The sequence below is a fragment of the Fringilla coelebs genome, assembly GCF_963513975.1.
Source record: "Fringilla coelebs genome assembly, chromosome: 18".
Classification (NCBI taxonomy): Eukaryota; Metazoa; Chordata; class Aves; order Passeriformes; family Fringillidae; genus Fringilla; species Fringilla coelebs.
In genome coordinates, this window is record NC_140044.1 from 2018461 (window position 1) to 2033463 (window position 15003).

At 49.4% G+C, this 15003-nt stretch overlaps 1 protein-coding gene across 1 annotated transcript in view; it reads right to left on the reverse strand.

The window, feature by feature from the left end:
• CYP24A1 (cytochrome P450 family 24 subfamily A member 1) overlaps window positions 1–13771 on the reverse strand; it is a gene marked incomplete at both ends in the record, with an annotated part of 30408 nt that extends 16637 nt beyond the window's left edge. The window contains 11 exons of the mRNA XM_084217810.1: window positions 4949–5095; window positions 5718–5912; window positions 6962–7040; window positions 7215–7381; window positions 8466–8611; window positions 9900–10011; window positions 11064–11155; window positions 12267–12363; window positions 13017–13110; window positions 13398–13588; window positions 13712–13771. Coding sequence (XP_084073936.1) covers window positions 4949–5095; window positions 5718–5912; window positions 6962–7040; window positions 7215–7381; window positions 8466–8611; window positions 9900–10011; window positions 11064–11155; window positions 12267–12363; window positions 13017–13110; window positions 13398–13588; window positions 13712–13771 — 1380 coding nt within the window. The remainder of the gene's footprint in view (window positions 1–4948; window positions 5096–5717; window positions 5913–6961; window positions 7041–7214; window positions 7382–8465; window positions 8612–9899; window positions 10012–11063; window positions 11156–12266; window positions 12364–13016; window positions 13111–13397; window positions 13589–13711) is intronic.
• Window positions 13772–15003: the final 1232 nt, after the last annotated feature.

The following is a 15003-nucleotide window of genomic DNA, read 5'->3' on the forward strand; positions in this document are numbered from 1 at the left end:
ATTCTTTAGGCAATGAGTTTCCCTTTCAGTTCTGCCTTTGGGCAAGAGGAGATTTGCAGGGTTATGAATCAGCTGCATGTGGAGCTTCTGTCCTGTCTGGGGCATGTCTTGGGACACACCTTCCCTTCTCTTCCTTGCCAGGCTTCCCTCAGAGCCTGGGAAGTTGTTTTGCCACTGTTCAGCAACAAAAATGCCTTTTGCAATCCGTCCTTTTCTCCTTCCAAGCAGAAGGGAAGTCCCCAAGAGGTTCTCAGGTATCCACAGTGAAATTTTAGAGTTTAGAACAAAAGATTAAAGTCCTGCTGGTTTTAGGTGGCTTAATTTCACTTTGATATTTAAGAACCTGAGGGATTGCATCCCAAAAATAAATGATTCAGCACCTGAAGCTCTCTTAAGAGACACCTTGGGGATCTTCCTGGTTCCTTTGGCTGCACATGGGGCTGGTCTTGCCCTTCCCAGCCCCAGGGTCTCATCCCCAGACACAAGCTGGTGCCACATTCCTGCTGTTGGCTCCAGCAATTCTGCAGCCAGGAGGTGACTCAGAGCAGCCCTGTGACCCTGCTAAAACCAGGCTGCACAAAAAGCTTTTTGTCAGGATCAAAGTCCCAGATCCCTGCTCACGAAAGGGGGTGAAGGACAAGGGCTCATAATCAGTGTGTGAACCACAAAGTTCCTTTTGTGGAGGAGCACCTTCCCCGTGGAGGTGCAATCTCCACAGGGCTTTTATTGCAGGCAATACCACACCTGAAAAATTCCCCCAGCTCCCCTGTGCTGTGGGGTGGGTGTGAGCAGCTCCCAGCAGGGACCAGCTCTCTCCATTTCAGGAGAATGTCACTCCAGTGACTCCCATTGACTGCTGCCTGTGGTGTCTAAATGAAAGCATTGTCTATAAACAGATCAATAAATAAAACACCTTTACCATTATGGGCTTGAATCCTTCTTGTAACTCTGTGGCTCTTTCTGGCCCCAAAAATCCTTTTCAGTCTGCACACAAACAGGTATTTAACAGACAGGTGGGATGCACTGCTCATTCTGGAGCTAATGAATCTGATAAAATGATATTTCACTGCCCTGCAAATGTTTCCCTCACCCTGCTCCTCTCCCATCTCCTGTTTTCCTGTGCAGCACAGCTCACCACAGCATGAAGCAGATGGGACTCTGATTCCCATTCCCCTTTCAGGACTGAGCTGATAGTGCAGGGTAAAGTGCCATGGTGGTGCAGATTCCAGTTTGGGGTCATTTTTGTGTCCTTTGTTGCCCTGTCCCTGCCAGCAGCTGGCTGCAATGCCTTCCCTCCCCTCCTCCCTTCCCTTCCCACTGCCTGGAGTTCACCCAACCCTTAGAAAACCAGAGGCAAAGAGTCTGAACTTGTTGAGAGGAACATGCCCAAGGAAGCACAGGATCATTTTCCTGATTATTAAATGCATTCCATTCCACACTTGTTTTGACATTGTCCCTCGGAGAAAAATATTTTGCTTTATGGCGAGGCCTCATTGTTGCTTTTCCTGTCAGGAATTATTGCTCCATAGGTGTTCAGCTCCATCCAAAGCCTACAATGTAAAGTTCTTTAAAATTCCCAAAGCCTGAAGAGAATTCACTTCCTTTTTTTGGACAAGTAAGCCTCACTCCCTGCCCTTAGGGACAGGGAATGTGGAGGTGAATTAATTCCATTAAAGCTGTGACCCTGCTGCCTTCCTCAGAGGGGAGGCTGCAGGAAATGATCCTGGGGAGGTGGTGTTGAAATGGAAATTCTGGATGAGGGTCTCGTTCCAAGGCAGCAGAGGACTGCACTGGATTCATCCTGCTGGGCTAAAGGCTTCCCAGAGATTTATATTTATATTTATATTTATATTTATATTTATATTTATATTTATATTTATATTTATATTTATATTTATATTTATATTTATATTTATATTTATATTTATCCCAGGGCAGCTGCTGGGGTCCTGCTCCGGAAATAGAGGGAGAGGAAAGTTCTGTTGGTGCCTGAAGTGGAAGCCTGGCTTGGTCATTCATTGTCTGTGCAGTTTGATAATTACCTATTTCCTAAGTCGATGGCTTTGGACATTTACTCGGAGGTAGGAGATTAATGAAGTTCTCTGCAAACTTCAGGAACCTGAAAAACTCCAAAGATTCCGGAACTGCGTTTTCCAGGTCAGTGCTTGCTGCTCACCCAGCAGAGAGCACAGATTTGTACCTGGGCTGGCACAGAACCCACCCCAACCTCCCCCACAGCAGCACCCGCGTGGATCTCGGGTCCACTGCATTGAAATGGCAAAAATCCCGAGCAGTTCGGTAAAAAAAAAAAAATATATCCACCTGGGATTTCCTGCCCTGCAGCAATCAGGGTTTCGAAACAGCTGCTAACGAGGCTGTCAAGGTCAGCTCGGTGAGACAGCAGCACTTCCCTCCGAGGGTTAAACCATCAGAATGTCTGTGAGCAGTGAGAGGTGCCTGGGACGGGACAAACTGCTTCCCTTAGCGCTTCTTCCACCCTGGCACAGCTCCCCCGGCTCTAATGCAGTGACATGAATTGGTGATGCTGTAAAACGAGGCTTTGTGGGGGTTTTGTCCCGGGGTTTTGGGTGGATGCCCCACATGGACCTGCACCTCAGCATGAGCTCCCTGGGGATTGATTTCCCATCCAGGGTCACCCTCTCCCTGCCAGGAATGGTGCTGAGGGATGGCATTTTAAAAAATATACATAATTTCTTCTGATTCTGCAAAAGTTCCAGCTATTTTCACCTTTCCTCAGAACTTTCTATGGATTTTGTCTTGTTCATGACAGAGAAATGTCCCAGTCCTGTCCCTAGGACCATTTCATGCCAGGCAGAAACATGTTCAGACTGTGCCAAGGGGGCAGAAGCCTCTTTTGCAAAGCTGCAAAGATTTTAAAATAAATAATGAAAGAGTAATTCTAGAGAAAAAATAGAACTCTTTATTTTCTTACAAAACAGCCTAGAAATATTCAGATCATGCACAAATTGTTTTATACATTGTCATGGGGGTACATTTACATGTCTGAGCATAACAGAGAACAAACAAATGAAAAGCAAGAGACAGACCAACAAGTACTAAGAACTTGCAGCACTTCAACATGTAAAAAAATAAATTCAGGGTCATATATAGAGATAAAGCTGTACTTGAAACTGCAAAAGTGTAGCAGCAGTAATTGTGACAGCCAAATTCCAGTATTGCATGGAGGGCAGTGACAATTTGAACCTTTAGGTATTGCAGCCTCCACGAGAAAGAGACCCCCTGGAAATGTTTAGGGTCCTCATTTCCTGTGGAATTGTTCTTGGAAGCATAATTTTCTGGTCTCCATCTCATGTAACCATCCTGTCAGGATCGTCCTCATTCTGCAGAGGCAGAACCCACAGGGTTCCAGTGGTTCCATTTCTTTTCATGCAATGAAAGGCCACGAGGCTTTTGCAATAAAAGTGGGATGAAATGGGCAGTGCAGGAGCTGGAGGGATGGAAATCCATGGGGAGAGCAGAGGGTGTGTCAGGCAGGAGCTCAAAGCAAAGCAATAAATCCTGCCAGGTGCGTTTGTCCCTGTTCCCCTCCTACCCCGGCAGTGAACAACGCCAAGGAAATGTATTTCTTCCATTATCTCGGTTTCCCAGCCCTGTTTTAGCCTTTTTCAGACTCCCAGCTCCCTTCCCTGGCAATTTGAGAAGGACTGGGCAGTTTCCTGTCCCGCTGTGAGCTCCCAGGGCCAGTCCAGCCCTGCCTGCTCCCAGTTTGGAGGCAGCTCTCCCCAGACTGGGCTGTCCAACACCCCCAGGGCTCCTGGTCCTGCACTAAACCCCTGGATTTCCACAGCTCTGGGACAGCACTTGGCATTGTCCTCTCCTCTTAAGCACATTTTTCCCAATGAAACATTCTGGGAGCTTCTCCTGGTGCTGTTCCTGGCTCAGCAGTGCTTCAAGGGATGGGGTGCAGTTCTTCCCTGGAGCCTCCAGAGCTTTGGCTCCCACAGCTGATGTCTCTCTTTCAAGAGGAGGCAGCAGCAGGGCTGTCCTTTATTTTTTGCAACCTGTATTGAGCAAAAAAAAAAGAATCTTTAGAGTGATTATGTCAAAGCAAACAGCACTGAACAAACTCCAGGTAACGGAGTGAATATTCAGATTGTAGGGGCAGTTTTTTTTTTCCTGTGGTGTTGGCTGGCAAAAAAATATCTTCCCCAGCACTGAAATGTGCTGGATTTCTAATTTAAGGATTTCATTCTAGATCAGAGACTTGTTTTCTCAATTTAGGTTGTTGCACAAGTAAGTTATTTTGTTAGCTCGTTTGTATAAGCTTGTGAAAGAGAAAATTTTACATTCAAAATATTTAAGTTGCAACACTGCATAACTATTTACAAATAGATTTTTCTTTGTCCTTCTGCCTCAAATGAAGTTTTGTTATCTAAACTCTGCAGTGAGCAGTTCCTTCAATAAGCCATCTTCTATTTAATCTGCAAATTGATGCTCAGGATCAAATGCTCTTTTCCAGGAAATATCTTCTGGGGCTGCAGTGGAGGAGTTCTAACAAAGCCTGGCTGGTATTTTCTGCAGCACTGGGTGCATGTTGATTTCCCCCTTTTTGAGCTGCATCACACACAGAAAACGTGGATATAAAATTAACTCCAGAGCCACGAGCCGTGAGAAACACAGGACATTTCCTGATCAAACACTGAACTGGGACAGCATTAATTTGTTAAAATAAAGACTGAGGATGGCTCTGGCCCTGTGAGGATGGAGAGCAGACAGACATCAGCTTTTTACCCTCCCACTGGCACAGAAATCCCAGCCCAGGGGCCAGCAGAGCCTGCAGTGTGCAGGAACAGAGGAACACAGTGTGTGTGTGAGTGCCCAAGCTGAGCCCAGGTGTGGGTGTGTGTGTGTTTGTGTGCCCAAGCAGAGCCCAGGTGTGTGCACAGCCCAGGTGTGTGTGGTTTACGCCCAATCTGAGCCCAGGTGTGTGTTTTTCCAGACCTGCTCGTGGCTGGAGGGCGATGGGCAGTGCCCGGCCGGGGATGAGGATCCCGGAGTGCAGCGTCTGCAGCGGCGCCTGGTCCGTGGCCACCACGTGGTACCTGCGGATCAGCTGAGGGACACATCCACCAGTCAGGGCAGGGACACATCCACCAGTCAGGGCAGGGACACGTCCACCAGTCAGGGCAGGGACACATCCACCAGTCAGGGCAGGGACACATCCACCAGGGTCAGGGTCAGGGCAGGGACACATCCACCAGTCAGGGCAGGGACACGTCCACCAAGGTCAGTGTCAGGACAGGCATCCCCAGGTGGGAATAACCTGCTCTGACTGCATCGTTCAGAGGGCTGAGCCATCGCTTCATTCAGCTCTACAACATTACACTATACTAAAACTGTGCTGTATCACACTAAAGCAAATCCTGTGAGCATTTCACTCACCACACAGCTCTTACCCAATTGTCCAGTCAATCCAAACAACCACCACCAGTGTCCAATTAAGAACTCAATCTCAATAAACAATCTCCATAACACATTCCACATGTGCCAAACAGGTGAATAGAGATAAGAATTGTTTTCTCTTCTTCTCGGAGCTTTCTCACTGCCTTCCCCAGGAAAAATCCTTGGGAAGGTCGTGCCTGCTGCTCTCTGTGAAGAGAGCAGTCAGCGTGCTGGGCTCTGCCTGTCCCCAGCTGGAGGACAAACCCCCCCAGTTCCCTTTTTGGGGTGCTTACCCAGCAGAGGGCCAGGTGCAGCTGCAGCTCGGCCAGGCGGCGCCCCACGCACATCCTGCGGCCGATGCCGAAGGGGACGTGGGAGAAGGGATGGATGGAGCCCCTGTGCAGCCAGCGCTCGGGCCTGAACTCTGCCCAGCCCCTGAAATAGTCCTCGCTGCAGCCCAGGGCGTGGCTGTTGATCATCAGCACCGTCTGCAGCAAGGAGGACAGAGGACAGGTCACAGAGCCACCCCCAGCTCACCGGGGAAGCAGCACCAGGGAGGAGAATCATGGCACGTGTCATGGATACATATCTTATTTGCTTTTGGGAAATATGGAAGTGGATTCTATATGTGGGAGCTTAAAGTGACTTTTTTATACAGAAGTTTTTATTTATGTTGTTAATGAAGCTTAGACATAGTGGTGAAATAGGTATGCTCGGTCCAAGTACCTGCTTAAATAAAATAACATCCAATGAGCATGTGAAGAAGACACCTGCTACAGATATACCAGCTATCAACTCTCACATCTGAAAAGTGTAGAGCAAAGCCCAAAAACTAAAAGGAATGAAGTAAAAGTAATAAAAATAGGCTAAAAACCACGGCCAAAGAATACATGTGCTCTAAAAGAGTAAAACCAAACAAGAGCCATACCAAACAGTTCTTAAAATACGTAAACTAGTTTAAAGAAAACTTTAAACTGGTTTAAAGTTTACTATGCATGATTGTTTATGAATATGTAACAAATGAATGTAATAGAAATAGTAGATAAAAAGTGTTTCCAAAATAACAAGTGTGCTCTTAGCTAAGGACCAAGATACACCCAACCATAATAACCTTTGCTCTATAGTCCCTGTCACCCTATTGTCCTTTAATAAACTTTTTAAATTTTCCCAAGAAAGTGAATGTGTTTTGCACAGCACAGCAGCTTCCTCAGGAGAAGTCAAGGAATTCCCACAAAATCAATTGGAACATAGAAAAGGTTGTGGTTTCCTCAGAGAATCATGGAAGAATTTGAAAAAAATAAGTTGGAATAACTCATCAAAATTATTTCAGGCAAATATTTCTGTCTAAGTCCAACTGCAGTGCAGGCAGGTGTGGGTTTGTCTTTATGGGAATCCTTGGGGTGAATCCCTCATTCCTTGTCCTGGGGCTGGTACTTTGGCAAAGCCAGTTTGAAAGTGACATATGAGCAACTTCTGTGGTTTAAAGGGCAATTAATGAATTAAAAACCATCCCAATAAACGGAATTAATTGCCTTACCCCTTTGGGCAGCACGTAATTTCCCAGGACCATTTCTGTGTCGATGGTGCGGGTGGTGAAAGGCACTGATGGGGTTAATCTGCAGGGAAACAGAAGAATGGCTTTAATTCCCAGCAATTCCCCTTCTTTCATCTCTCATATTCTCCCTCAAACAGCAAGAAGAACAAAATTCTGTGTGCTGGAAAATTTTTTCTCCCTTGTACAAGGAAGCTGCAACCCTTGGTGATTGTTTTGAAGGATTTGGGGATTTTACCTCATGGATTCTTTCAGACAGGCTTTCAGGTAGGGCATGTTCCTCAGGCTCTCAGCACTCGGGCTCTTCTGAGCAGCCAAAACTCTCTGGATTTCCTGGAAAAGCTTCTGCTGGGCGTGGGGATTGCGGGAGAGGTTGTACAGAGCCCACAGCAAACTGTTGGCTGTCTGGAACAAACAGAAAGAAAGGTGAAGCTCTCTTTTTGCAGGCACAGAAGGAAGAATTTGCCCAAAATTCAAAGCAACGTTTCTGGCTGGGCAGAGCTTTATGGAATTTTGACAGCATGAGGGATTATGAGCAGTCACAGTTGTCCTGCAGAATTAAAAATCTGGGGATTTCGGGTCAAAATCCATTTGCACTTGGGCCACTGAGGCCACTTCAGGATGAACTGAAGTGTGCTGGTGGTCAGGTTGTGGAAGGAAGGGGGAACTGGGATGGTTTGAAACTCTTGGAAAAGCAGTTTTACTATCTCCTCCTTGGTGATCTCCAGCTAAAGAGGGAACTGGGGGAATTTAAACCCTTGGAAAATCAGCTTTACCATCTCCACCTCAGTGATCTGCAGTTAAGAAGGGAATTGGGGGAATTTAAACCCTAAGGAGGGAACTGGAGGGAATTTAAACTCTAAGGAGGGAACTGAGGGGATCTGAACCCTGAGCACATCCTGGTTACCATCTCCATGCTGGGGACCTGCAGCTAAGGAGGGAATTGGGGGGTTTTGAACCCTGAGGAAGGAACTGGGGGAATTTAAACCCTAAGGAGGGAACTGGGGGGATCTGAACCCATGGAAAATCAGCTTTACCATCTCCACCTCAGTCATCTGCAGTTAAGGAGGGAACTGGAGGGATTTAAACCCTAAGGAGGGAACTGGGGGGGTTTGAACCCTAAGGAGGGAACTGGGGGGAATTTAAACCCTAAGGAGAGAACTGGGATGATCTGAACCCTAAGGAGGGAACTGGGGGGATCTGAACCCTTGGAAAATCAGCTTTACCATCTCCATGCTGGGGACCTGCAGCTAAGGAAGACACTGGGGAAAATTTAAACCCTAAGGAGGGAACTGGGGGGGTTTGGACCCTGAGCACATCCTGGTTACCATCCCCATCCTGGGGACCTGCAGCTAAGGAGAGAACTGGGGGGTTTTGAACCCTGAGCACATCCTGGTTCCCATCCCCATGCCAGGACCTGCAGCTAAGGAGGGAATTGGGGTAATCTGAGCCCTGAGGAGGCGCTGGGGGCCCGAGCCCATCCCGGTACCGTCTCGACGCCGGCGATCTGCAGCTCGGCGATGGCAGCGTACAGCTCCTTCCTGGACAGCTGTCCCCCCGAGTGGATGTCACACAGAAAATCCCCCTGCGGGTCGGCAGAGTGCCTCTGCAGCCGGCTGTCGATGGAGTGCTTGGCTGGGGAGGGCAGGGGGGTGGAAAATCACTCAGGGTCCCATAGGAACACCGGCACAGCTTCTCACCAGCAGCGCCAAACTGCGCTCTGTGTGCGAGCAGTGGGTGAATAATGAGGGTGTTCAGAGGGAATAAAGAATGGTGGTGTCACTTTTCAAACAAAATCAGCCCCAAAATTCAGCAGAGGAGGAGCTCTTAGGAATTCCACTCTCTTAAATTAGGGGAGGGAATCCGCGGCACGTTGGGGGAAATGTTCAGCAAACAGAAACACGAGTGTGTAAAATTTATTACCTGGGGTTTTCAAAGGGGATCAAGGTGTTAAAAAATCAAAGGGATTTAGCACCCAGAGCCCCCGAGGGGAAATGTAAACCTTGGATTTACCAGGGGAAGGCACAAAGAGATGCCAAATTTTGACACGCTGGGGGATTTTAAATAAAAAGAAACAGGTTTTGCTCATGTCTATCCCAGCTGTTAAAAACAGTTCCTGTAAGGAATTATTCACTTTAAGTGAAGGTGTCAAACTGGTTTTTCTGAGCAAAACTGGTTTAAAGTGTCTCCCCTAAAGCCCATAAAGCAAGAAGCAATAAAATGAGTGAGTGTGTGGCTGGCAGGATAAAAAGCCTTGGGACTCAAAGACCCAAGGGAAATATCTCAGTGTTAGAACCTTCTCAAAGCTTTCTCAACTTTTAGCTGTGCCTCTCACTGTTTAAATCAATTAAATTTTAAAACATTAAAAATACAAACTTCATATCTGGAGTTTGAGTAATCTTTAAGCTCGGAAGGCCAACTCATTTTAAATAGTCAAAAAATGTTGTCAAAAAGCCAAACTGCACCTTATTATTTAAATGACTTCTGGTTTAAGATTTGTTACAGGTTGTTCAGAAAAGCTATAATTTCTCCTTTTTTTTTAGCAAACAGGTTTTTGCTGCATGCACAATTCTTGTTTCCCAAGAAAACGAGTCTTTGAGGGAAGTCCCTTTTCATTTATCCCCTTGCCTTTAAAGAGATTATACACTTTTAATTTCCTTTTAGGACAGATTAACGTGGTGCCATGACTCTGCTGGCTCCCAGAATCCTGGGATTTCCCTGGGAGTTGGGTATTGCCCCACAGCTTGGGTGTTAGTCACTAAAAACTGCTCCCACATGGGAATAATCCCTGTTTAGGTGCAGCAAATGTGTTTTAATCTGTGCTGAAGGTGGGGATTAACAGCAGCAAGTATGAAAAAATCAGTTCCAGCAAGGAGAAGACAGAGATGAAGGGAAAGGAGATAAATTGGGGTTAAATAATGACCTGTTTTAAATATATCATCCCATGCTTTGGTGTGAGCTTGCCAGACTTTGGTGTTGAGCCCCTTGTGCAGCTCCACAGGGGTCACCATCATCATCCCGAAGGTGGCCATCATCTGTGGGGACAAATCTCTCTTTAATCTCTTTTCATCCTTCTCCTGCAACCCCTGAACCCCACGAGGCTGGGAAGCAGAGGGAGATTCTCAGGAAGGCAAAGTTCTGGTGGATTTTCCCTCCTGGACAGGGAGGATGGGTCTCAGTCTGGTGAGGGCACATCAAGGTAAAGATTAGGGGCAGCCAGGAGCATCCTTGATTTTAGGCACCTGTTGGGAGTGGGACAAGGCATTTTTTGGCAGTGCCTCCCTCTCCCTTGACAAGAGATGAGCTAAAAGCTCGGGCAGGGCTGGCTGCCTGTGTGTGCTGACTGAAGTGAGGCAGGTCTGGAGCCCAGAGCCCAGAGGCACAGCAGCTCTGACCCCAGAGCCAGGGTCTGCACAGCCAGGCACCTTCCCACCCTGCAGGGTGCCCACAGAGGAGCAGAGGCACCAGCCAAGCTGGCAAATCTCCTGCCTGGTTGCCCTGATGGCCACTCAGCATTTCCCTGTCACTCTGATGGTGCAGACAGGTAAAGGTGTTATAAAAAAAATCTTATTAAACATGGATTAGCTGAGCTAGTTCAGCTAACAACAGCTTGCAAAAAACAGCTTGAGAAAGGAGGGTTCATTAACACAACAATTAACTATTCCTGGGGAGAAAAACAAGTGCACCTGTAATAACCAGGGATCTGTCTCATGAGAATCAGTGAAGAAAATAAATAAACAATTCAAGAAGAGAGAGATTCGATGGACAAGTAAAATACCTTTTACTCACCAATAGGGAAATTGGCAAGAAAGCTACCAATCTACTGAAATTGCACATTAGGTCTGTGAAAACTGTATAAAAATGGGAATAAAAAGAGGCTTTTCCTGCATGGAGAAACTGAGTCCTGTCTGCTTTATTACAACAGACTGAGGCATTGCACAAAGGAGGCAGAAGTTCAGGATTAGCTGGGCACCAGTTGGCTACAGAAGCCTGAGATGTTTTTTCCAGCTGACTCCTTTAAATTGCTGCCTCTCATTAACAGCAGGGGTAAAAAACCTCCACAGCCCCAGGAGAGACCCTTCCATACCGTTTTTACAGCCTTGATGAAGTTCAGACTTTCTTCTTCTACGTCCTGCTGCAGGAGGCCAAACCTCTTTCCATAGAGCACCAGACAGATACCTGTTGTTAGGCAATATTCTAATTAAATTTATAAACAAAAGGCCGTGTGGGATCCATCATTTATCATCAAGGAATGGCTTGGGTGAGCCTTCTGAAAGTGTTCCTTGAAGCAGACCTGGCAGAGCAGCTCTTGTGAAACACCTCCTGCTCCTCTACCCAGCCAGGGTTTCCAGCTTGGGGCCCTCACAGCAACATTTCTGCACAAATGAGGGGTGCCACTGGTCCCCTCTGAGAGCAGAACTGCAATTTTGGCTCATATTTGGGGACTTTGCTGAAGAAAACGGAGTGGCAGGAGAACAGGGCTTGGGGAGGCATCTCCCACAGCATTCCCCAGTGCTTCCCACAGCCCCAGAGCACTGCAAGCACTGGCAGCATCCCACTCTGCACCTTTCCCACTTGGTTTTTTTTCCCATTTCTTTTCAAACTGTCACTCCCTATTGCTCCCTTTCCAAAAGCAGCCATCACCTCTGACAGTGGAAAAAAAAAACCAAACTCTTAGAGGAGCTCAGCCCAGAGGCTGCTGAGATGAGCCAGCCCAGGGCAGTTGGGTCTGGCAGGGCTGGTTCAGTCACTCCACCCAACCATCCCTTTTTTTGGGAGCCACTTTCTGCCCTGTCTCATCCCTGGCACATTCCTCAGTGAGCTCTGAAAGGTTCCTGAGGATGAGGCTCTGTCCTGGTAACTCATTCCAGCCCTTCTCAGTCCCAGTGCAAACATTGGAAATGGGATTTTCCAGTCTTTGCCCACAGCCAGCATTCTGTTATTGGAATATTTCATTGATCCTGCTGATAATTAACAAATATCAGATGGACAAAAAAGGCTGTGTGTCATCTGATCCCACTCTAGATAAATGAACCGTAACTCCCCCAATTTTTTGATTTATAAATCATTGGAATGTTTAAATTTTTGTAAGCCATGCAGGTAAGCTGGGCAGAAATTGATACTTGTGCTAATGAATTTTGCACTGACAGTCCCTGGCTGTTCTGCAACTCCCTTTGCATGATGTTACAGCTGAGAGTTTGGAAAAAATCAGCCAACACATTCATCCCTGATCATATTTTAACTGCAATGCCCTGGCAGGTGCACCACACTCAGGCAAAACCCAACTCACTTTCAAAAGACCATTTGTTGAATTCTGAATAGACATCTTCCATCTGGCCATTGTGGTCACAAATTTCATCTATTCTGTACATAAAGTCCTCCAGGACCTAAATGGTGGGGAGAAGAGAGAGAAAAGAAAGGAATAAAATTACATCAACTAATAAAAATCCGGTGTAATTCAGCATTTCAACTGCCTTTTGAGCAGATAACAATCTTGCATGAGAGGAATCCTTTTGTTCCCTGTTCTTTGAACAAGATTCAACCTCCCCCTGTGTGAACAAGTGTCGGGATTTGACACAGCTCTGGTGCTTCCATGAACCGCGCTGCCCTCCCAGGGATGCAATCCCTCACTCTGGGGTTTCGCAACTGGGATTAAGGTGTTTGTCACAGATGCTCCTCAGCCTCCCTCGGGAGCACAGAGGTTAAGGACAGAGGTGTGCCCTGAGGGGAGGAGCAGAAGAACGAAGGGGTAAAGGCAAGAACTACTGCGTGCAGGAAAAGCAGGGAAAAGCTGTTTGCAGGAGCCTGGATCCTTATGGAATAATCCTGTTTTTTCTGTGGAGACACCTCAGCTCCAGGTTTCTGTGTGGTCTCAGACCCTGGCAGTCAGTTTGTACTCGTTATTCCCTGAATGTTCTGAGTCTGAGCTCGTGGTTTATCACCGTGGAGCAAATAAAGCTGCCCAGATAAACCGGCTCTGCTCCAACTCCCCAGGCTGGCAGGGGAGCAGAGAGAGAAAGGATTTCTCAGGGCACGGTACCTCATTGATCGTCGTGTCCAGTTTCACAACTTCCTGGGGCTTCATCAATTTCTTCTGAATGGCACTTCTTACCCTCTGCCAGTCCTTTCCCTCCCTGCGTGCAACAACCACAGCGGGGTTGGAGAGCGAAAAGCTCCGAGAACAATGAAAACAGAAAAACCCCAAACCCGCACTGCTGATGCTCCACCGCACCGACGGCACAACCGGGGGATCCTCGGGATGGGGACGAGCCCCAGCCACGCTCGGGGCTCAGCCCGGGACCCCCGGGACCCCCGGTCCCCGCGGAGCCGCGCTGGGGGCGGCGGCGCCCCGAGCATCCCCCGGGCACCGGAACCCCCGTACCCCCCCGAGCACCTCTGGGATGCCGCGGGCACCACTCACAGGATGAGCAGCCCGTAGGCCTCGTCGCGATAGTCGCGATATGCTTTCCAGGGCTTGATCTCGAGGCGCTGGGGGCAGGCGCTCTCGCGGCGGTACAGAGCCTCCAGCAGGCAGGGCGCCGCGATGTGCACCGAGTCGAAGGCGCCCAGCTTCATGCGGAAAATCTTCCCGAACCTGCGGTGGTACTGAGCCTGCGGAGAGCGGAACCCCGCCGTGAGCGCGGGGCGCTCCCCGGCGCGGCATCCTCATCCCATCCCCATCCTCATCCCATCCCCATCCTCATCCTCATCTTCCTCCCATCCCCGCCGCCTCACCAGGGTCTCGTGCTGCCTCTTGAGCCCCCCCTTCCAGAGCACGTCGGGCAGGCTGCCCATCAGCGGCCAGCTGGGCGGCCCGGGCAGCGTCTCCGCCGGCCGCAGCGCGCTCAGCGAGGACGCGGCGCGGCCGCAGGTGCGGGAGGGGAGCCGCCGGCGGACGAGGAGGAGGAGGATGCTACAGCCGCCCATGGCCGCGGTGCCGGCCCCCGGGCGCGCATAGGTGCATTTATAGCAGCCCGAGGTGCTGGACTTTCATCCGCGCCAATGGGAGCCCTGGGTGGGGTGAGGTGGGGCGGCTGCCCCGGCCCTGCCCGCGGAGCCCGCGGGGCAGGCGGGTCATGAAAGGGTTCAGGCGGGGCAGGGAAGGCACCGCGCCAGCGCCTCCGCCCGCCGGGATGCGGGGATGCGCGGATGGGACCCGCTGGGATGCGGGGATGCGCGGATGGGACCCGCCGAGATGCGGGGATGCGCGGGGCGATCCCGCCGAGATGCGGGGATGCGCGGATGGGATCCGCCAGGATGCGGGGATGAGCAGATGGGACCCGCCGAGATGCGGGGATGCGCGGGGCGGACCGGCCGGGATGCGGGGATGCGCGGGGCGGACCCGCCGGGATGCGGGAATGCACGGGGCGGACCCGCCGGGATGCGGGGATGCGCGGGGCGGACCCGCCGGGATGCGGGGATGAGCGGGTCGGTCCCGCCGGGATGCGGAGATGCGCGGGTCGGTCCCCGGGAGGAGGGGACGCAGCGGTGGCCACGCCGCAGGCAGCGGCTCCGCTCATTGCCTGGCGTTCGTGCGAGCGGTCTCGTAGCGCTCTCTCTGTTTTTTTCTTTTTTTTTTTCCTTTCCTTTTTTTTTTTTTTTTTTAAATTTGTATTTTTGTCCGAGCACCCGCGTGAGAAGGGAGGGCTGTGGTGTTCATCCTGCAGAGCGCAGAGTAGCTCAGTTTTCCCGCAGCATTTGCAGTTTAAAAAGACAAAATAAGAAAGCGCAGGGAGCTGAGGAACGAGAAGTTGTGGGGTGTGAACTGCCCTTACCCTCTCTGGTTGAGTAACCAGAAAAGGTCATGTGGGCATCATCGGGGAAGGCAAAACTCCCTTCACTGTGTTGTTAGCTATTAAATCCTGACAAAATGAATGAATCCCAGTCTTTTAATCAGAAACTGCACAGAAAAGCTCGAAGTGTTGAGGCTGAGAGGAGCAAGAACAGGTAAAGGAAAGAAGAGAAGAGAAGAGAAGAGAAGAGAAGAGAAGAGAAGAGAAGAGAAGAGAAGAGAAGAGAAGAGAAGA